This window comes from Corvus moneduloides, chromosome 9 (genome assembly GCF_009650955.1).
Source record: "Corvus moneduloides isolate bCorMon1 chromosome 9, bCorMon1.pri, whole genome shotgun sequence".
Classification (NCBI taxonomy): domain Eukaryota; kingdom Metazoa; phylum Chordata; class Aves; order Passeriformes; family Corvidae; genus Corvus; species Corvus moneduloides.
Genome location: NC_045484.1, coordinates 4099229 through 4121126, shown reverse-complemented (window position 1 = coordinate 4121126; position 21898 = coordinate 4099229). Strand labels below are relative to the sequence as shown.

Genomic DNA, 21898 nt, shown 5'->3' with positions numbered 1-21898 from the left:
TTTGTTTTCTGTTCAAACCTGAGTAGTATTGTTAGATGCTCTCTGGAGCTTGATGTTCTTTCTGAAAAGATTTTTAGGTTAAAAAACCTTTTTAGGTTAAAAAAAAACCCCAAAATTGGGTCTTACTGTGGTGTAGACCACAGTAAAAGTGGGTCTTTGGAAAAGAAATTGTGTTTCTATATCAAAATACTATGTTAAAATATTGATAGAGAGTATTGAACTGTTTTATGACCAACATCTGGCTGGAGGAGGAGAATGACTCTTCATGTTTGTACTTCCTACATGGTGAAACCTTTCTGATTTTGTCCTTCTATTTCCTGTCCATTCTGCATATGATTCAGGTGCTCTGGACCGGACTTTACTTTTCCTTGTTTCCCAGTATTTATCTTTCACTTTTAAGTCTGTTTGACTTTTAATGCAAACATTCTTCCATATAACAAGAGAAAATTAGGGTCTTTCATGGTTTATATCTTAAAAGTGATCTATGCTTTGGGCGAAGAGCTCATTTTTTTCTGTCCTGTTTCTTTTTAGAGGGTCCAACATTGACCGTAGTTCAGAGTGAAATTCTGGTTGGTCTTGGAGACACGACTGTTATGGAGTGTAAAACAACTGGAATCCCAACCCCCCAAGTGACATGGTTTAAAGGTGTGCTCATTGCTTGGTGATTGAGTCGTTTATTTAGCAGCAATATTTAGAACAATGATCTGGAAGTGACTTCATTTCTCTCAAGAGCTTTATGTTGTATTCAACCAGTGACAGACCCGTGAAATTTTCTAAATCTAGAAGAAATGGCATTGACCTCTAGTGCATTCACTATTTAAAAATGGTGAATTAACACACTGTAGCATAATTAATAATAATAGTAAAAGCAAGCTGAGCCTCCTGCCTATGTAAATAAAGTTTGTTCTTCTGTCAGAAAAAGTTCACCTTTATGCTACAGAAATCACAAAACATTTTTCTCTAGCCTTTTTTGTCCTGTTTTCATGTAGCCTCTAATTAGGGAAGGAGAAATACAGCCTGACACACTGCCCTAATGCTGATCTCTGTCCAGAGGTACTTGGGTTTGTGTTTGCCCTGTGGAACCAATAAATAAAAAAGGATACATTTAATGCAGTAATGAATTTTTCCTTTCAGTTGAGTGGGAGTCAGAATTCTGATCTGCTGAATTCATAGAGCTATGTTGTGAACTAACTCAAACTTGGACACTGTTTTGTTGGGATAATTTTGATAAATATAGGTATTTATCATACTTGATGTAAACAGTTATATTGCCTTTTTCTATCTGGACTTAGGTGACTTAGAGTTGAGGGCATCAGCATTTCTCATTATTGATACTCACCGGGGTCTTTTGAAGATCCAGGAAACACAAGAGCTGGATGCTGGTGACTACACATGCGTGGCCACCAACGAGGCAGGGAGAGCTGCTGGCAAGATAACTCTGGATGTTGGCTGTAAGAGTTAAAACCTGCATGGGGCACACTCAGGTTACAGAGTTTCTGTACTGGTCAGGGGGTGGTGCCTTGGCTCCCCAACGTTTCTAACAAATCTCTGTGTGTGCTGGGAACACCTTTTGGTGCTGTTGGCTAAGCAGTTTCCTTGTCCCACTTGGACTCCAGCTTGGAATCACAAAATGGTTTGGGTTGGAAGGGACCTTAAAGCCCATTTGTTTCCAGCCCAGGCTTACTTCTTTTGCAAAGTGTAAAAGTTATGGGGAGGAAGAGAGAGGCACAGGAGGAGGAAGCTGTTCAAATCTCAACCTAAAAAAATTCTCAAATAGAGAATTAGTTACACAAACTTGAGTTACTATGTGAGGTTATTGTAATTTAGCCCTTCCTTTCCTCTTTTCCTAATTCTTTCCATCTGCCTGTGGCCTGACATATCACATCCTGTTAAATGTTCCTGTCAGGCACATCCACTTTCTGAACAAGTGGCGCTCTTTGCAGAAGACAAGGAATTTAGCAACGCTGATACTTAAGGTGTTTCTAGAGTTGGGAATGTTAGAAGAAAAACTGTGCACAGTGGGACATAAATTGAGGTCATCAGTGGTGTAAGAGAATGGGATGGCTGTGTTGCAATGCTCACTTTGGGTGTGTACTCTCTCCCCAGCTCCCCCCGTTTTCACGCAGGAGCCGGGTGACGAATCCGCGGATCTGGGCTCCAACGTGACACTGCCGTGCTACGTGCAGGGCTACCCTGAGCCCAGGGTCATGTGGAGGAGGCTGGATGGAGCTCCCCTCTTCTCCCGGCCCTTCACACTCAGCTCCAGCAGCCAGCTCAGGACAGGAGCACTGGCCATCCAGAGTAGGTAGACTCAACTTTAAAAGAACAGAATTCTGCAGGGAACTAATTTAAATGCCTTAAATTTACAAGGCATTTAAGTTACTACATGACTCTATTAAATTAGCTGTGTAAAAAGACTGGATTTTTATCACAGATTGGGTTTCTGATACTGACATCATTGCAGTTGACAATGCAGTTCAGTTTGCTATGAGCTTGTGAATTCAGTTGTGTTTGGTCATTGGCTTCACTCTTCTTCATGCAAATGATTGTATCTTTGTTGAAATACACGTGAGCTGTGGTCTCTGGTACTGAGGAGCCATGAATTTTCATTTTTCATTTTTGGTTTGGTTTTTTGTGGTTTTTATTTTTGGTTGGTTGGTTTGGTTTTGTTTGTTTTGGATTTTTTTTTGTTTTGGGTTTTGTTTGTTTGGTTGGTTTGGTTTTTGTAGCAAATTGGTTCTAAACTCACTATTTTAGATCTGTCCTAATTTGGGTAATAATTAAAAACTCTGCAAGTAGGTTTGTGATTCTGATTATTTTGGAGCATTTCAGTCACCCTTATGCTAAGCGATATTACTCTGTTTTCTTGATTAGTTTTTAATTCCTCTCTATACTGTCATTTTTTCTGTACTTGGTGACTGGTGGAAAGGAATGCTCTGTTTCAAACTGAGTGTTTGAAGGTGGCAGAGGCAAGGACACGGTGTCCATGTGGGGAGGGAGGGTCAGGCTGTCCAGGTATCATTTCAGATGCTACAGTCAGGTCTCTTTTCTCCCCCTGTAGATCTGTGGGTCAGTGATGAAGGGACTTATATCTGTGAAGCTGAGAACCAGTTTGGAAGGATTCAGTCCCGGCCAGCCACGGTCACAGTGACAGGACTGGGTAAGAGCAGTGCATGGCTGTGGGAGCTGCTGGTGTTTGGGCAGCAGGCAGGATGCCTGGGGGTTATGTCCATACATGCTGACCTATCTGTGTGCTGTAGTTAGGGGTCATCCATACAAACTGAATTAGAAAATGTTTACATGGAATATTGTAATTGATTTCAGTGGATTTTGCTTGTTAGAACGCTTTTTTGACTGGCTGCACTAACTGGAATTAGGTCCACCTGCACTTTAAACATGGACCTTAAAGAAGTGGTTTATCCTGTGGGGTTTTTTTATTCCTAAGTAAATCTGTTGAGGAATGAAAAATCACCATAATGATCAATGCTAATGATGGGGTTCCTGCCATTTAATTAATCTTACAAAAAAAAAAAGGCAGCAAGCAATGAACGTGGTTGTGTCAGTGTTCAGATAAGTGGGAAGGAATCAAGAAGACAATAAATGTCTGGCCTTGACCACAGAATCCCAGAAGGGTTTGGGTTTGAAAGGACCTTAAAGCCCATCTCATTCCACCCCCTGCCATGGGCAGGGACACCTTCCACTATCCCAGGTTGCTCCAAGTCCCTTGCAGCCTGGCCTTGGACACTTCCAGGGATCCAGGGGCAGCCACAGCTTCTCTGGGCACCCTGTGCCAGGAGCTCACCAACATCACAGGGAAGAATTTCTTCCCAATATCTCATCTAACCCTGCTCTCTTTCAAATATCCATGCTGTTAAGGGCTTGGTTGTTGTCTTAGTTGGACAACTGGCAATAAAAGGAAAAATAATGCAATGGAATATGTACATTTGCATGAGGATAAGAACAGAGTCTCTCTGCCATCAAAGAAACCATTTGTTAACTTCAGATATATTGCAAGGGCCAGTAATACTGATAGTGTTTGATAGACATGGTTTTACCTGTTTAAAAGTATTATTTAATGCCCAGTACTTAATTTAATTTCCCAGATGTGTGCCCAGGCGTGCTTGCTGTTGGCTTTTCACAGAATGTGCAGATTTTCTGCTGGGCTGTGACCTCTCTTCTGATCCTTCCCAATTTCATGCCCAGTGGAAATTACAGCTCACTTTTTGTCCTCTCCAAACCCACTACTACTGTTCTTCAGTATTTTGCCCAAGTAAGGAAAAATGACACATCAACTTGGTGCCAGGGGAACATGAGTTCCGAGGGAAACCCTTGATTGGATCCAGTTTCAGCTGGACAGCATCTGCCATTTGCTGCTATTCCTTAGGCTAAGGAGCACTGGTCATGTATTTCCCCAGCTCCCTATCTCTCCTGTGCTACCCCACCCTTACATGTGTTTCTCTTTTTTTCATGTCTTCAATTTAATACTAATTTAATTTAATACTTTACATGAATATATAAAAATTCCTAATAATCTCTTCTTGTTCTTCCTTTTGTTCAAGTCACTCCTCTGATTGGAGCAAGCCCGGCCACAGCCAATGTCATTGAGGGCCAGCAGCTCACTTTGCCTTGTGTTCTGCTTGCTGGGAACCCCATTCCAGAAAGGAGGTGGATTAAAAACAGTGTGGTGGTAAGACTGCTTTGTTTCCTGCGAGATTTATTGGCAGAGGAAAGCTATAACTGACATCTCAAGGCATGATAACAGCTTGGTTTAATTTACAAAAGTTAATGTGATCACTGTCCATGCCAGGGAATTTCTGACCCTGAAGCACAAATGAGGGAATATGAGATGGCAGTGGGGGATGTGGAGGTCTAGAAAAGAACTTGGAACCAAAATATTTGCGAATTATCATTTTATCTTCTATTTTGCTTGCTTTTGAAGGGGTTTTATGCATTTTTGTAGCTCATGAACTTCAGCTGTGGACTCTGAATATGGGAATGCTAGTGGAATGTACCTACTAGAATGACAGAAGAGGGTTTTTTTAAATAAAGGTACCAGAAAATTTCTGTAGATTTAGGATGTTTCAACATCTTGTCTTTTCCTGTTGCTGATGGGCTGAGGTGAATACCAGTATCCCTGTTCCGTATCTTCCTTTCCTGGTGGTGGTCTACTCAGAGGATGAAGGAGTGTGTTTTCTTTCCCGCCGGAAACATCCCATTGCCAGTTTATACCTCCTGCAGACACAACTAGGTGGCCTTTAAGGTCCCTTCCAACCCAAACCACTTGGAGATTCTGGAAGGGCACTGTAGACACCACACCTGGGTTGGTTGTGTGAATGAAACTTCAATTCTTTAATACTAAAATTTCTGACTTTACCCTATGAAGCTGCTTTTTATCTTTGTTGCTAATTTCTCCCTAAAGCCCTTTCTGCACAGCTGGAATGAAAATATTGTAGCAAAATGCCTAATTTATTGTCACAAAGTAGAACCTGGTACTACCTGACCCCTGTTCAGGTTTCCTGCTCAATTTAGGTGTTTCTGGGAACCACTGGCTTTTCCTTAGGCTGTGCAAGGAGCACAGGCTGTAAGCTCTAAGAGAAATACTGGCAGGATCCTCCTTGTTGAGTTGCTAATTCCTCTCTCTAGTAGTGCTGGTTTCCTGTCATTGTAAACTGCTGGGAAAATCTGCGCTCCAAGGAAAGTGTTGGAGTAAGTTATATTTAGAGAAGAATTCAGCTGCTTCTGAGTGTGACTGGAACAGATTTGCTTTCTAACAACCCTTTATGAGGGAGGGCTGTGCTGCCAAGCTCAGGGTGTTTGATGTTGCTGTAGGATATATAACTCTTCAAGGGTTACTCCTTGGTGAAAGTTACAATTCTCTTTCACAATGGTTTGCTTCAGAGCTGATCTATTTGATGGATATGGAAGTTAGAAGGTTTTGATAACTGTAAAGGAAAATAGTCTACTTGTGGAAGAAGAACAAGTCATTGCACTCATCAATTACTGGAATAACCAATAAAAATGCAGTGAAATAATTGAGCTAAATTTGGGTTTGCTTCATTAAAAGCAGGAGTGGCAGCACAGAATGTGCTGTGGCAGAGCAGAGTGGCTCTTGCAGATTTTAATCTCACTCCAGCAGTAAATATGAGGTGCTACTAAAACTCTGAAGTAAAATTAGCTTTGCATGAAAGATGGAAAGTAGGAAAAGCTCTAGTAAGATTCTCCAGGAACACATAATTTTTAACAATGTGACATAGTCAAGTAAAGCCACACCGCATCCCAAAGTGAACACTGTCAGGGAGTATTTTCCCAGTGAAAGGTTCCGTCTCTCCTTTGGCAGCTGGTTCCCAGTCCCTACGTGAGCGTGCGCAGCGACGGGAGCCTGCACCTGGAGCGGGTTCGGCTGCAGGATGGGGGGGATTACACCTGCATGGCCAGCAGCGTGGCGGGCACCAGCAACAGCACCACCACTGTCCACGTGTTTGGTGAGCAACAGGCCTGGCCCTCGTGCTCGGGGGCGAGCGAGGGGCAGCACTGACCACGGCAGCTTTCACTGCTTTGCTGCACTTACACCAACTTCCCACATTTCCTCTTTTGTCATGATGCTCCTTGGTAAAGTAACACGGGGGGAGATTGGATCCACTGCGCAGGGAGGAGCTGAGTGATCAAGACTGCTTTTCAAGTAAAATCAAATAAAACTATTTCGTGTTCACAAAAGATCCTCATTCAAAGGCTGGGCTGTGCAGTCTTCATCTGGCTTAATTAACAAACAGATGCAAGTGGGAGTTTGCTGGGAAACCATGAGAAGTGCTGTCTGAATGTTTCATAACTGGGGTAAGGAAGCACAGCTCATGGAAGAATTAGAATGAAAGAAAATGAATTACGAGTTTGGTAGAAGTCATAATTTGTTTGTTGTTTTTGGTGTCATCCCCATTCTCCTTCCCCTTATTTTTTCTTTTTAATTAAAGCATACCAAAAACTGCACTGACAGCAAGACAAATTGTTAGCACTCTGGTGACCCATCTGTGTTTCAGCTGAACATATTTGTGTTAACTCTGTGAGGCCACAATCACTTCATGGTTTCTCACGTGTTGAATTTTCTCACGTGTTAAATTCATAATGGGAGATTTATTTTAAGCTTCATCGAAGATGCTGAAACCTCCTTTTATATAAAGAATGACTGTAAATTTTCAATACAGGCAAGTACTCATAAGATCTTCCATATCAACACTAGTTTTTTGAATGTTTCAGAGCGTGAGAACAAAAAAGGAGTGTCTTTGTGTATGTTTAGAAATATCTAGGTTTTGGTATTGAAGCCTTAAATCTTACCTTATTTTTCTATTAATTCAAAGGTGGCTCAGATGAGTGAGGGAATTGGGGTCTTTGTTGTCTCCTGTTACTGATTTTGAGAAGCAAAGCCGAGGATAATGTGACAAAGCCTTTCTGAAATAATTTCAGTCGGTGAAATACCTGCAGTTAGTTTAAAACCATATGTACATAATGCAGGGAGGAGCTTATGGATGGCAAGCTCTGTAGTGAACAGGGATTTATTCTGTCCTGAAAGGCTGGAAAGTGGCTCCTTTTCCATGTTAGGGTTGGAGAAGAGGCTGAAAGGTCCCAAACCCTGCTTGCCTGTAGGAAATAGTAATTGAATATAAGGATTTTATCATAATAGTTGTGCCATGTTAAAATGTGTTCTGCCTGTCTTTAATATTTGCATGTATTTGTAGTCCTGCCTGTCATTCAGCACGGACAGCAGATATTCAGCACCATTGAAGGAATCCCAGTGACACTGCCCTGCAAAGCGAGTGGAGTTCCCAAGCCGTCCATTGTCTGGTCCAAGGTAATCCCTCACCTTTGAGCTGGTCATGCTGAAAGATGGGCTGAACACATAATTTAGTTGTTATAAAAACTGTATTCGGAGAACATGGCCCAAAGCTCCAGTTATGAGGGACCTGGAAATCTCTGTCTGTTCAGAGCTGCTTTTGTTTGTTAGAGCAGAACTTCTGGCTGTGGTCCTGCCACAGCTCAATGTTCTATTCTTTGGCAGGGTTTAGGTTATCGCTGTATCTTTATGGGTTTTACACTTTAGAAATTGTTTCTGTTCCTGTTGTGAGTTGATAATTTGAGTTTAGGCAGCCTGCCACAGACTGAGAGTTCATTGTTCTTGTGGAGCTCTGACTTTTTTCTCTGAGGAAAGTGTATTAAATAATGGCACTGTGGGGTTAATCCATGACTTTTCAGTCATGGCCATGAAAAGATGTTCACTGAGGAGAACCTCAGCCTTTGAGGGAATTTGTCTTAAAGTCAGGGCTTTTTTTTCCTCCTTGAACAGGATAATTTCTGCTAGTAACAGTTATTTGGGGTATGTTACAGCTCACATGACGTGGTGTGAAGGCACTTCTGGGCCTCAGAAGTTGTGCAGATGTAACTGATTGGGACGTTGGGAACAGCTTTGTTTCAAAGAAGGAATAGAACATGGTTAACTGTTGGTTTGGTAGGGAAGAGAACATGGGAGGATTTCTTTTTCTTAATTATCACTTATTCAATACAGACAAGGGGGAGTCAGCTGACTAAGAACAAGTTTGTGTAATATATATAAGATTCATTTTGACATCGGAAATCAATGTCAAAATTAACTCAGTTGAAATCTTGATTATTATTCTTGACTATTATTTTTAAAATTTTTTTAAGACTTTGGGTCTGTAAAATGTAGCAAATTTTCTGTGTAAGAATCCCTGTGCTTGTTACTGCTTAGAAAGTGATACTCAAGGACTGTGAAAAGTTAATTGTAGTTAATTAGTTTGTATAAACGGAATTTTAGGGCCAAGTTTCTAAGCTAATATAAAATATTCTGTCGATCTCAGCCTCAAAAAGAATAAAAGCAGCTTTTATTGAATGAAATAATTGTAATTTGGTTTATTTTGGAAAACCCAGGCACTGTGGACTTTTATTATTTTTCTTTTCACAGAAAGGAGAGATAATCCTTCCCAGCAATGTGAGATTCTCAGCAGGGTCGGATGGAAGCCTGCATGTGGTGTCCCCAGGGGGAGAAGAGAGCGGGGAATACGTGTGCACTGCCACCAATGCTGCTGGCTATGCCACCAGGAAGGTGCAGCTGACTGTCTATGGTGGGTGTCACCTCATCTCAGCTGCAGTGTCCCTGCCATCCATCCAGTCCATTGGGAACTAGACACACCCAGAGCACATGGGATGGGAACTCCTCTTCTAATTAGTGCTTTTGGATCCCCAAACCAGGCAGTTTTGTACATGGCTGATCCCAAAGGCCTGTCATTCAGCCATTATAATTCCCTTAAAGCCTCCTGATCCCTCTTACCTTGAGTTCATGGACCTTGGGCTGAGCATAATTTCAGCTGTGTGGAAGTGGATAGGAAGCATCTGTACAGGAGTAGAATTTCCTGCTGATAAAAGACTGAAGATCCATTAACCCCACCAGTCCCAAGCCTTCCTGTCATCATCAGTCCAATGTTATTAAAATTTGGTTTAGGTTTAGGTGTAGGTGTGCTTTGCAAGGCTTTTATGGCTTGGAGTTACTGGGGCTGTAGTGTAACAGTTCAGGGAGTGGTTGCAAGCTACCTGTGCCATACAGAGCTCCGAACATGCAGGAATTACAGCCATCTGTTCTGTCCATCTTTTTGAATGGGTAGTCCAGGCTTTCTGGTATTTGTGGTGTTCCATGTGGGCCTGTGTCTGAGCTACAGGCATCACTACATCAGCACGGCAGTGATTTATCTCTATTGCAGAGAGGTCATTAAAATAGGATTGTGATGTTTTATACCTGATGAAAAAAGAGATGTTGTCTGGTGTTATGTTTGTACAAATATGTATATTCATTGCAGCTTCTTAACGTGTTCCATGTTACAGTGAAACCTAGAGTGTCCAGGCCTGGAGACCAGCAAGGAAATGCACATGATAAACCCATAGAGGTCTCAGTAATTGCAGGGGAAGATGTCACACTTCCATGTGAAGTGAGGAGCTTGCCACCCCCCATAATTACCTGGGCCAAAGAAATGCAGCTCATATCTCCATTCTCTCCAAGGTAACAGTGTTTGATGAAAATAAAAGAAGTGAAATTGCCTCTTAAGCTTTCAAGATTTTGGAAGGATATGTGATTTCTGATTACCACAGGATTGTTCAGAAGGTGTTACTTTGTCCTGCCTGACCTGTTGTACTGGCTGGTGAAACTCTCTTTCCCAAGACTGCTAAGCCTGTGCATGGTTGCACAGCTCCAGTTCCAGCATGTGCTTATATCCAATCTCAGGAGGCTAGGAGGAAAGAGATCCTGGCTATTTGTACTGTGGTGGTGCCCAGAGACCCTCATAATCTGTGCATGATTATAATTGTTTAAAAACTGTGCTTCTTTTCTTATGTACTTCACATTTATGCTCAGGGGAGTACTGTCTGTGATTTGCACAAAGCCTGGACTGCCAGTAGGATACAGATGATGGTGATAAATGTTTGGGTGTGCTGACAAGGGCGCGTTGCTTGCTGTGTTTTGGATGCAAAAACTCACCAGAGACTCTTGAACATGTGAAAGCAGAGTTAAATACTTGTAAAATGTTGAGCTGACAGCCTTAGAGAGCGAAGAGCTGGGGACTGTGTGGGACAGGGAGTTCTCCCTTTTTATTTAATGTGCCACAGAACAATAGGAGAGATGAGCTGGTGACTATTCCCTGGATGTTCCCCACTGGAGTACCAGGTACGGTCACAGGTTCTGCTGCTGCTTTCTGCTCCTCGGGGTCCCTCAGAAAGGCCAGCTATGTCCATGAAACAGAGGATGGCAAGGCTGGCCACAGGCACACTGTGCTTGCTGGTGTCTCCCAGTGATGCCATGGACAGAATCAGCCAGTGTCTGAGCTGAGTTAAGGAATTGTACTGGAGATACTCTTTCCCCTGTGGCCAAACCTGCACCTTGGAGCCGTTCCAGGGAGCTTGTGACAGCCTCAGCAGCTCTTTGGCCACCATGTCTGCTGAAGGAGGCTCGTGTGCAGGGAGTTGGCTTGTTCTCAGTAATCCATGTGGAATTTTCTGCTGTTTCCTGTGAGCATGTTGCATGCACTAACAAATCTGCATTCTTGGTCTCTTACTTGTCCTCGTTTTACCTCAGGAGACACTGATAAATTAGGGTACTTGCTCATGGCTGTTGTGGTGAGATCCAAGTTGTCCAGAGGAATAGAAGTCCAGCTCAGCCCTTTCCATAAAATTGTTTACAGATGTCAGCAAAAGTTACAGATTAGTCCAAACAGAATTGTTTGAGACCACCCAAAGATCTTGTTAGAAATGTGAACAGTAAACAAAGGGAGAGGGAAATCAGATATGAGGGAACTTTTATCAGAAAGCAAACATAATTACTGGACAAAATCAAGGAGGAGAAGTTGCCTCAGAAATTTTGTCTTTTGAGCTTATAAAAAAAGTACCAAGAAGTTTGGAAAGATACAGGCAGCAGAGGAGGAATTGTAGTATCAGACAGATTTTACACTGAAGAAAATACATTTCACTTTCCTTCCCTTCATCTCTCCAGCCATTGCAATCCCCAGATTCACCATTTATGTCCTTATGATAATGTTGTCCTAATTAGTGCCAGAGAAAGGAAGACAGATGTTCCCACCGATTCCCACCAATTCTGGGTGTTACTTTGAGTGCCAGGCTTGAATTTCTTCTTGTCAGTCCTTAGCTGTCATTTTTTCTTCCCTCCTCACTTATTTTCTCTCTCTATTACCTTTGACTCCTACAGAAGATTTTGGCTTATCTGGCCAGTGTAGCTTCTGGTGTTAGAGATCTGTGACCAGAACTGTGGGAGAACTTAATGCTGTGTAGTTAATTATTTACTGGGGAATAATGACAATTCCTATAAATACCAGAACTGGCAGTTTTGAACCAAAATCCTGTCTTCCATCTTGGATCAATGTAACATCATTTTTTGGCAGGATGAAGCAGTATTAAAAGTTTTAACTTTTTGACCCTACTGACCTGAGTTGAGCAAAAATTTTTAACAGGAGGATGAAGAGCTCCATTTCTCTGCCGCTATGACATTTTAATAAGTCCTATAAATAGCTAGAACCAAATTTTGTAATTTGGATCTTAAATTTTAGATATTTGCTGTGTATTCTGAATATAGGGGCTCCATAAAGTGTTAGGAAAAAAAAGAGTAAATATAAGTCATAGTTGAGTAATATGGTCAGAGTGGTGTTATTTTAGCTCATAGCAATCATTAGCAGCGTGTAAGGAGAGGTCATTCATCTTTCCATACGTGTTTATACAGTTTATCTGCTTCTTCTTTTTCCAGACACACTTTCCTCCCCTCAGGGTCAATGAAGATCACTGAGACCCAAGTCTCAGACAGTGGAATGTATATCTGTGTCGCCACAAACATTGCTGGGAACGTGACTCAGTCAGTGAAGCTCAGTGTACATGGTGAGTTGGAACTCCAGGGTTCATCATCTGCAAGTTTCCACATGGAACTGAGCATCTTGAAGAGGTTTTCAAATGTTTTTCCTGACTGACAATAAATCGTCTCAGCTGTGGTTCTTTCAGGTCATATTCTCTTCATATGTGAGTTACTGATTTTGTGGAACAGAAATGCTGTAAAAACACACACTAATACATAGATATGTGTAAAGGTGCCTAGTGGCTCCAGCCACTCCAGGACCTGTGTCCCCCTCCTTACCTTTATCCCATGTCACTCCCTTGTCTCTCTCCTGCTCTCCCCATACTGGGGCTCAACCACTGTTTCTTAACCACTCACACAATATCACGTCTGGAAAAATATCACTTGTTAATGTTTCAGGCATTTTTTTAAAGTCTTTTTATTGCCAATGATCCTTAGGAAAAAAATATTGTGGCAAAAGACTTATGGTGGATTTATATTATTCTTTAGGACCAGCAAAATCACCTCCAGTCATATTTTATCTTCCTGTCTGAACTTGTGTTTGGAAGTCTACAAAGATCAGGGATTAGGGAAAGGAAATTAAAATGCCAAAAGGAAAATGTGATTAACTTTATCATAAAAGCTTTTGAATTGTTTTGTGTTATGAGGAGCCAGTACCCACAGCTCTTCCAGTGTGCTCAGAATATGACAGTGCTCATGGGAGTTGTGCAGTAGAGTTTGAAATGTGGCTTGTTCAAATAAATTCAGCACCAGGGTATTTCCCATCCTATTTTGTGCAGAGAACATGCAGGGCTGCTTTTTTAGTCACCTGAGTGATACCTTCCATACCTGAGGGTGTTTGGTTTCAGTGAATAAGGAACATTTTCTAAAATTATAAAATTAGAAAAGAATTTCATAGGATCATAAAATGATTTCAGTGGAAAGAGACTTTTAAATGCCACCCAGTGCCACCCCCTGCCATGGGCAGGGACACCTTCCACTAGCCCAGGGTGCCACACAGGCCCCGTCCAACCTGGCCTTGAACACTTCCAGGGATCCAGGGGCAGCCACAGCTTCTCTGGGCACCCTGTGCCAGGGCTTCCCCACCCTCACCATAAAAAATTTCTTCCTTGTATCTGGTCTGTGTCTCCCCTCTCTTAGTTTAAAATACTTCCCCCTTGTCCTGTCCCTCCAGGCCGTTGTTCCCTCTCCAGCTCTCCTGGAGCCCCTTTGGGCACTGGAAGGTGCTCTGTGGTCTCCCTGGAGCCTTCTCTTCTCCAGGCTGAACATCGCCAGCTCTCCCAGCCTTAGGAATGGTCCTGTACATTGTTTCTTCCACATTTCTGTAGACTAAACTTGTCTTCTTCAGTTCCTCCAAGGATCCAGCGTGGGCCTCGAGTTCTGAAAGTGCAGGCTGGGCAGCGAGTGGAGCTTCCCTGCAGTGCTCAGGGCGTCCCTGCCCCGTTGGTCTCTTGGTTCCGAGGCAGAAGCGTGGTGCCCACAGACGGGGGGCAGTTCCTGCAGAGCCCGGACGGAGCTCTGGGCATCAGCAGCGTCCAGCTCCCTGATGCTGGCGTCTACACCTGTGTGGCCACCAATGATGTGGGCAGTGACACGGCGGAGGTCACAGTACAAGTGCAAGGTAGCTGCTTGGGGCCACGCTCCTGCCCTGGCCCGGGCTGGCAGGGACTCCCTGCCAGTGCCGTGGGGCTGGGGCTTTGCAGGGCAGGGCTCTCTGCCACCCACTGTTACGTGATGCAAAAGCCACATCTGGTTTAGATGTTATGTTCTGATGGTAATTGAGGAGAATTAGAATGAGAAAATAGTCTTTGGAGAGGTTGCAGAAATAAAAAAAAAGCACATGCTCTTGCGCTCTCTCTCTATATGTATATTTAAATTAAAAAATGATGTTGGAATGGTGAAAGGGTAAGTGGTCAACGTGCCAATTTAAATATGTAGTGTAACTCCTCACCTGAGGGGCTGACAGATGTCAATGGAGCATGACTGACTTAAGCTAAGCAGGAACTATTTCTTCTTTGCAAAAGTCTAAAGGCAACATTCTGATCCCTGTGGATTAGAGGTGCTGAGAAACACTTCTTACAGACAACAAAGAACTCTCAGTAACTTTATGTAATTGTAGAGAGTATTCTTTGTATAGTCTCAGGCTGCACACAAGTTTAAAATGAGACTTGAGAACAAAGGATGGCAGTAGCACTAAAATATGTGGTGTGGGGAAAAAATAGTTAAAATAGTATTTTTCAGATTATGCAGAAACATTGCCTTCAAAATAAATATAGCAAGATTTAAAGAGAACTATTTTCTGTCAAGTTTGAAAGCCTCTTTGTGCTGCTTACTTCCTAAATATTCCCGCTGAAATGGAGACTCCTTGTATAGTACCCATTCCAGTCAATGTAAAGAGGGTTATTGGAATGTGACCTTGTGTAAATGAGAGACATAGTATTATGTGTTGTCAAACTGTATTTTTACATTTGGAGCAGAGATCAAGCAGTTTTTTGGGTCTAATTTTCTTTCAGAGTCTCCCACTATCGAGGACCCGGACCCTCCATTCAACAGCCCCTTCCAAGAAAGAGTGGCCAACCAGCGCATTGTGTTCCCGTGCCCTGCAAAAGGTGAGTGTCTTGGTTACCCCTTGTAGTGACAAAAGGATCTTTTTCTGCTGACCATTGCAAATTACAGAGCTGCTGTTAAACTGTCCAATCCACACTGTATTTTCCATGTCTGCTTTATATGGAAAAAATCAAGCTAACAGCGATTTAAATAACCACTGTGTGTGGAAGTCCTGTGGAAAGTCATTGCTAGCCAACAAGGATTTTACAATGTATAGGATGAAGATTTTTAATGTTAAAATCATCCTGTAATAGCTGGGGCTTCCTCTTGGAAGCTCCTGGCCTCCCATGTGTTGTCCTTCCAGCAAGACTTCCAACAAGCTGCAGGTGTTGTTTGAATCAATCTTGTTCTGAGCTGAGCGAAGCGTTTGTGGCCATTTCCCCTTTTCCTTGCAGGTATTCCCAAGCCAGCCATCAAATGGCTGCGGAACGGGCGGGAGCTGACCGGGGCTGAGCCAGGGCTCTCGGTGCTGGAGGATGGGACCCTGCTGGTCATAGCTGCCCTCACACCCTTGGACAATGGGGACTATGTCTGCGTGGCAGCCAACGAGGCTGGGAGCACACAGAGGAGATACAGCCTGAAAGTCCATGGTAAATAATACAGCATAGCCCTTGGGGAGCTGGCTTGGAGAAGTGTCTTCTATTTTCTTGTTGGAAATGGCGTGGCCCAAATCTGCCCTTGTGCTGTTAAATTATAAAATTTCATCTGAGAACTTTCTATTTTTCTGACACTCTCTATAGTTTTTCTTTTCCCCTGTTGTTTCTGTTCTCCATGACTTTATCATCTTTGTTTTGCTCAAGGATCCAGCTACATCTTATTGGTAGAAACTCCAGTTACACTTGAAAATTTTAATGCAAATAACAAGTGAAGCTTTGTACTGTAGAAATTACAGATGGAGGGCTAGATCTGCATTTCAAATAAGAGAAGAGTTATCAGAATAAACACAGACTAGGAGATTTCTGGTTGCTAGTACTCTTTTTCTTTCAGAATCCTAGTTAGAAAATAGAAACCCTACAAGCTACTTTTGTTTCAGCCTTGTTCACTTCCCATGATAGTTAGTTCTAATGCCTTAGCAGGATTGTTTTGAGAAAAGCAGGAATCCCATCTCATGCCAGCAGGGCTTATCAGTGGGGTTGGAACTTTCTAATCCACCACTTAAGGCCATTCTCTTTGCATTCATAGTGGGACAAATGATAGATGGGGTTCTTGGGCATGACTGGACCAGTGAAGAGGAAGGATGAATCTGGAATATGCTTCCTTCATATGCTAAGCAAATAACATGAGATTTCAAGTTTAAATTTCAGATTAATTTAAAGATTATTCTCTTAAAATGTTGATGGTGCTTGTGTTTGAGTGAGTTTCCCTGGGAGTCTGTTATTGGACAAGAGAAGACTGTTTTTTGGCAAAGAGAAGAAAGGATGCAGGGACACATGTCCAGAGCTGAAAGAAATGGAAATGTTGGGAAGGGAATGAGAAGGGTTTGAGAAATTTTGATCTGTAGTGGTCCTTGACTGGGATGGAAAGGAGGAAGGGGGAAGTCACTGGAATGGAAGACTTAGATCCTGATGTTGAGCTTTCTTGCAGTTCCTCCTGAAATTAGGGATCAAGATAAGGTGACAAATACATCTGTGGTTGTTCATCACCCTGTAAGTCTCTTCTGTGAAGTAACTGGTAACCCCTTCCCAGTCATCTCCTGGTATAAGGATGATATCCAGGTATGTGGGATTAATCTAACTGCGGACTTTTGAGGACTTGACATGAGAACTCATTCAAAATAAATACATGTACATGCCTTTATGTATATTTAAGTGCTCTAAGAACACCCCCACAGGAAGGCAGCTAAATATGGCTCATCCATTAATTCTGTAAGTCAAATGTAAAGTCTTTATTTTCAATATTCCCTTACGAATTTGCCTTAGAAATCTCCCTGTCTTGTAGGTGCCAGTCCGTGCAGAGGGGACCAATATTGCCATTTTTTTCATTCTATGGGTGGCAAAATAAGAACCTTCAGAGGTGAATGGACTTCCTCAGGATTATCCTTGAGTCCTCTGTTTTCTACATGTGGCTGATTAAGTCACAGTTTAAGATGAGGAGAGGTCCCTTTATGCACTCATGAGACTGCCCATTGCTGCTGGATGGAGTTTCCCCACTCCCTGCCCTAGGCTGAGCTACAAACCATATTGAATAAATTGCAGCAGGGCAGGAGATTAGTGCTGAAACTGAAAGGGGAAACAGATTATCCTTCCACTAAAACTACCATTTTCTTATAAAAATCCAGCTGTGATACTTGGCTGCTGTAGCTTGGATCACATAAGGCTAATGTCTCGGGTTCCTCTAAGGTTGTGGAAAGCAGTGCTCTCCAGATTTTGCACAACGGGAAGATACTGAAGCTCCTGAAAGCTACTACTGAGGACGCTGGACAATATTCATGCAAAGCCATAAATGTAGCAGGAAGTTCTGAGAAGCTGTTTAACCTCCATATACTCGGTTAGTTCCATGGCTTTGGGGTTGATTTTTGTTTGGTTTGGGTTTTAGTTGGTGACTGGAAAAACGGTTGACATTTAAGAAGCCAATAAATTTCAAGTCATTATGAATAGATTCTTCCACTCACTGATGATGAACTATTTGCTGCTGAAGCACTGAGTGCTTAAACTTTGCCATTCTTGTAGCAACCCAGACAAAATGCTGCTTTTGATTTCTGGGCTGTGGTGCCTTGTTTTGTATTTGGGGTGTGCAGTGTGACATAGAGGTGTTCCCCGGTACAGTTCACCAGTACAGGTGTGGAGGTGCTTGTCACGATAGACAGGCTGTTGTGATCTGCGGAATTCCCTCTGCAGTGAACATGAAAGGTGTTTCAAGGGAACAGTCAGATCCACTGCTGCATTCCCTTCAGTCACAGGGCACAGCTTCCCTGGCTAAATACCAGTCCTTCCTTAATGTTTGTCTTTTTAAAGTTCCACCAAGCATAATAGGTGGCAATACCGCTGGTGAAGTGGCAGTCATCCTCAACCAGGAAATCCGTCTGGAATGCAGAGCCAAAGGCTTCCCTGTTCCTGACATTCACTGGTTCAAGGATGGCAAGTGAGTATATTGCAGCTTTTGTGGTTTGTGTCAGGCTCATCCTCCCCTAGAACAAAGAGGGAGGAGGTTCAGTGTTCAACTACGTAGTGTTAATTCAGTGCCATCAGCATTTGGGGTGGTGTGAGGTGGTAAATTCTTTAATCAAAACTTAACATCCCATTTTTCTTTCTGAACTCACCCATTATTGGCACTTGCAGAGCAGATATTGGGTTTTTGGTGCAAGGTGATGGTGAAGCAAGATAAGCAGAACCATTTCTTTGGGTTTATTCTGTGAGTTATTCTACCTGAATTATTTTAAACACATCATTAGTTAAAATGCAGTTGTTTAGCTGAGATGATTTTTTCACTGGTAGACAGAACTCGTATCAAACATTTTGCTGGCTAGTGCCTTGTGCAGTTCTGCATATATACATTAAAGGTTTGAAATACCTATAGGTGTATACAAAGGTTTGTATACATACATACAGTAAAGATTTGAAAACATTTATAGCCTGCATGTTTCCATTCCTCATCTCATCTTCCAGGAAAGCACACCAGAAGAAGAATTCTTGATGGCTTAAATATTAGCTGAAAACCCAGCTGGGCTGGGTGTTTTTGGTGTTTTAACAATGTAGTTCAGTGTAGGCATTGGTCAGGACTCACAGGTATCCTGCTGTGGCAATTCCTTACTCTTTGCTATGGATATGTAGTTCCTGTGTAATAGTTGACATTTTGTTATCGGCAAAGGCCTGGCATGTCTAAATAAATTAGGAAAAGGAGCTGAGGTAAGACATGTGACTCTGGCTCTGATGCTGGCATCCTGGAGGTCTGAGAAAAGTACTTTCTGTGGTTAGGTTTCTTTTAGAAGCTAAGAGTAGAGTTAATCATAATAGCTTGTCACTGCATGGTGGTTCTTGTGATTAAAGCCATTAATTTAGTGCTAAATGGCACTCTTGAATGGTACAATTACTGCCACCAAAGGGCCTCTTCTTCTTACTGGCAGTTTAAATTAATGCTGAAAGGGTGGGGGCAGAGTTCTGTGAAGCAAAATGGTCTCTGTTTCAGGCCCTTGTTTTTGGGTGATCCCAGTGTTGAGCTCCTGTACAGGAACCAAGTTCTCCACATCAGGAGTGCTCGCAGGGTTGACAAGGGTCGCTACCAGTGCAGCGCCACCAACACTGCTGGCAAACAGGTGAAGGAGGTCAGGCTCATTGTCCACGGTAAGTTTATGGAATGCCTGGTCCCAGAAGATCCTCTTGTTCTACTCATCAGGTTTCTTTTATACTCAGGCAAATACAAATTAAGTCTCTGATGCTACAAAATTTGTGTGTAAACTTAATTTAATAGTCATGTGTTCACAAAATTACCTTTTAGAGTATTTGTATGTATGAAGTTAAGTATGGATGTAGTCTTTGCAGGCTTGGAAAAACACCTTGAAGTGTTGTTTATATGATTTTTTTTTTCTAATTAGTGAAAGCCAGAAATCTTGAATGGCATTCTCAAATTCTGCTATTAGTTTCAACTGAATTATTTTATTATCACATTGGCTTTATTGCTTTGATCTGTCTTAAGGAGGAGAAAATTAGTAAGATTTTGATTTTAACATGCATTTGGTCTTATTTTACTTAACCTGGTCCTAGGACACACCCTGTGCTTTATGGGACTCAGAAATTCTTGTGCCTGGAGTGTGAGGGGTAGGGATTTGAGTCTCCGAGCTCTCAAGTCCTCACTTGCTATAGATTTGTTCCTGAATGTTGTGTGTGATTCTGTGAACTTAATGTGCATTATTTCTCTCATCTGGGACATTTCTGAAGCACAGAGCACCCACAGGCACAGGAATGTGGCTGTACACCAGTCATGGTGAAACTTTTTTCTATCATGAACAAAGAATGCTGGGAAGACTTGCAGGGGGTTGTGACTGTTCTGAGATTAGAGGAATAAAATGGCTCCCCTCCTCCCCCACCAGATAAAATCCTCGTAGATGAGTCGATTTATTTCAGATTCTTCAGGAAAGATGAATTTATGACAGCAGAATGGAACTTCTCTTTATTTTTGTATTTCTCATTAGTCCTGTCTGGACAAACAGAAGCCCACAGAGTAAGTGAGGAACCTCAATGCTAATTCCTGCTAGTTCTTACTTTGTTTCAGCTGTTTAGCCCTGCTTTTGGCTGTGATAGTTTTCCAAAACACCGTATTAAAACCATTCCTCATCTCTGATAGAGAAATGCATTTGCCTTTGAACTGGGTGTGTTTTGGCAGATTCGGTGGACTTGGGATTTTTGATACAAAATAATGTTTAATTAGTAAATATTTCATTGTAGTTTGATAATTGCAGGACCTGTCTCAGGTGGGGATTCATCCATTCACAGACACTTTGCTTTACATTTCTGCAGTGGTGTTTTCAATGACTACTATGGAAGTTAGAGGAATCCGTGGATGTACTGAGCATGTTTGGCAGCAGAGGAGTCAATGTGTCTGCCAGATGTGTCTGGTACTTCCAGCAGCCATAAATTTAGTCGTTGCCAATTGCACTGTGTTTTTATTGCTTCTATAGAGATTTACGGACTCTTTATATTGGCTGATTTACACAAGAGCTTGCTTGCTAGAAAAATCCGAGTCCTGCTGCCTAGAGAGCGAGGGAAATGACTATGGGCCAAAAAGCTTCAAAAATAGGAGTATAAAGCAAGACTGTTAAGCTCATACTTAGTCTCAAAGTAAGTGACTTCACCCTCAGAAGTTTGGAGCATGGAGCAGTTCCCACTGCCATTGTGGAGGCTCTTGGGTGTGTTTGGTATTTTCAATAGAAGGATGCTTCCTGGGAGGATGCACCTCCCTAGGTATCCAGGGATTGCTCTTTCTTTGGAGATAGGGAAGAGGGCTGCCCAAATGCATTGCAGGAGGCACGGAGGCCCAGCTGTCCTAACCTGGCACACGTTGGAACCTGGTGGCCTTTTTGTTCTGTTCTCTTCATGCTTTCAACGCTGTGTGCCTTGGAGAACTGTACAGGTGATAGATCAGTGCTGCTGGGCAAAGAACTAAACAAAACACAGCAGGAAGGGTTGGAAGGCTGATGAAGATATTTTATTCTTACAGCATTTTAATGTTTTGTTTAAATCTGCACGTACTTGTAGCCTAAGGCTTTAATGTTGTTGTTTTGTCTTTTGAACTAGTCCCCCCTAGTATTAAGGGAGGAAACACTACCACAGAGGTATCGGTGCTCCTCAACAACCTGATAAATCTGGAATGTGAAACCAAGGGAATCCCTGTGCCCACCATCGCCTGGTACAAGGATGGGCAGCATGTGATTTCCAGCCCCCAGGCTCTGTATGTGGATAGAGGGCAGTTCCTGCAGATCCCGCGGGCGCAGGTGTCAGACTCTGCGCAGTACTCGTGTCGTGTGAGCAGCGCTGCGGGGACTGCAGAGAAGCTGTTCCACGTGGATGTCTATGGTGAGGGACAGCTCCTGGACTGCTTAATTGCTCCTGCAGAACAGCTGTGGGACACATTTTCAGCCTCTGCAGCCTGGCAGTGGCTGTGATTAAACTCTGGCCTCTGTTGGCAGGGCTGTGTAGAGGGAGATTTAGACCCTCTGCTTTATGGGACTCTCCAACAGCTCATGACTTCATGGAATCATAGAATGGTGTGGGTTGAAAGGGATCTTAAAGCCCATCCAGTGCCGCCCCCCACCCCATGCCCCCCCTCTTCCACCATCCCAGATTTGCTTTAAGCTTCGTCCAACCTGGCCTTGGACACTCCCAGGGATCCAGGGGCAGCCACAGCTTCTCTGGGCACCCTGTGCCAGGGCCTCCCCACCCTCACAGGGAA

General features: G+C 42.8%; 1 protein-coding gene across 6 annotated transcripts in view; it reads left to right on the top strand.

Moving 5' to 3' along the window:
• The window catches only part of HMCN1 (hemicentin 1), a 183167-nt gene that overhangs the window by 74055 nt on the left and 87214 nt on the right, over positions 1 to 21898 (top strand). For 4 of the 6 annotated variants that reach the window (XM_032117452.1, XM_032117454.1, XM_032117456.1 and 1 more), the window contains exons 14-31: positions 532 to 645; positions 1293 to 1451; positions 2107 to 2301; positions 3062 to 3160; positions 4560 to 4687; positions 6338 to 6482; positions 7728 to 7840; positions 8969 to 9128; positions 9883 to 10057; positions 12305 to 12432; positions 13755 to 14027; positions 14920 to 15015; positions 15409 to 15603; positions 16598 to 16728; positions 17353 to 17500; positions 17968 to 18094; positions 19139 to 19293; positions 21244 to 21522. In XM_032117452.1, coding sequence (XP_031973343.1) covers positions 532 to 645; positions 1293 to 1451; positions 2107 to 2301; positions 3062 to 3160; positions 4560 to 4687; positions 6338 to 6482; positions 7728 to 7840; positions 8969 to 9128; positions 9883 to 10057; positions 12305 to 12432; positions 13755 to 14027; positions 14920 to 15015; positions 15409 to 15603; positions 16598 to 16728; positions 17353 to 17500; positions 17968 to 18094; positions 19139 to 19293; positions 21244 to 21522 — 2820 coding nt within the window. The remainder of the gene's footprint in view (positions 1 to 531; positions 646 to 1292; positions 1452 to 2106; positions 2302 to 3061; positions 3161 to 4559; positions 4688 to 6337; positions 6483 to 7727; positions 7841 to 8968; positions 9129 to 9882; positions 10058 to 12304; positions 12433 to 13754; positions 14028 to 14919; positions 15016 to 15408; positions 15604 to 16597; positions 16729 to 17352; positions 17501 to 17967; positions 18095 to 19138; positions 19294 to 21243; positions 21523 to 21898) is intronic. The other 2 variants (XM_032117453.1, XM_032117455.1) reach the window with 2 other exon arrangements.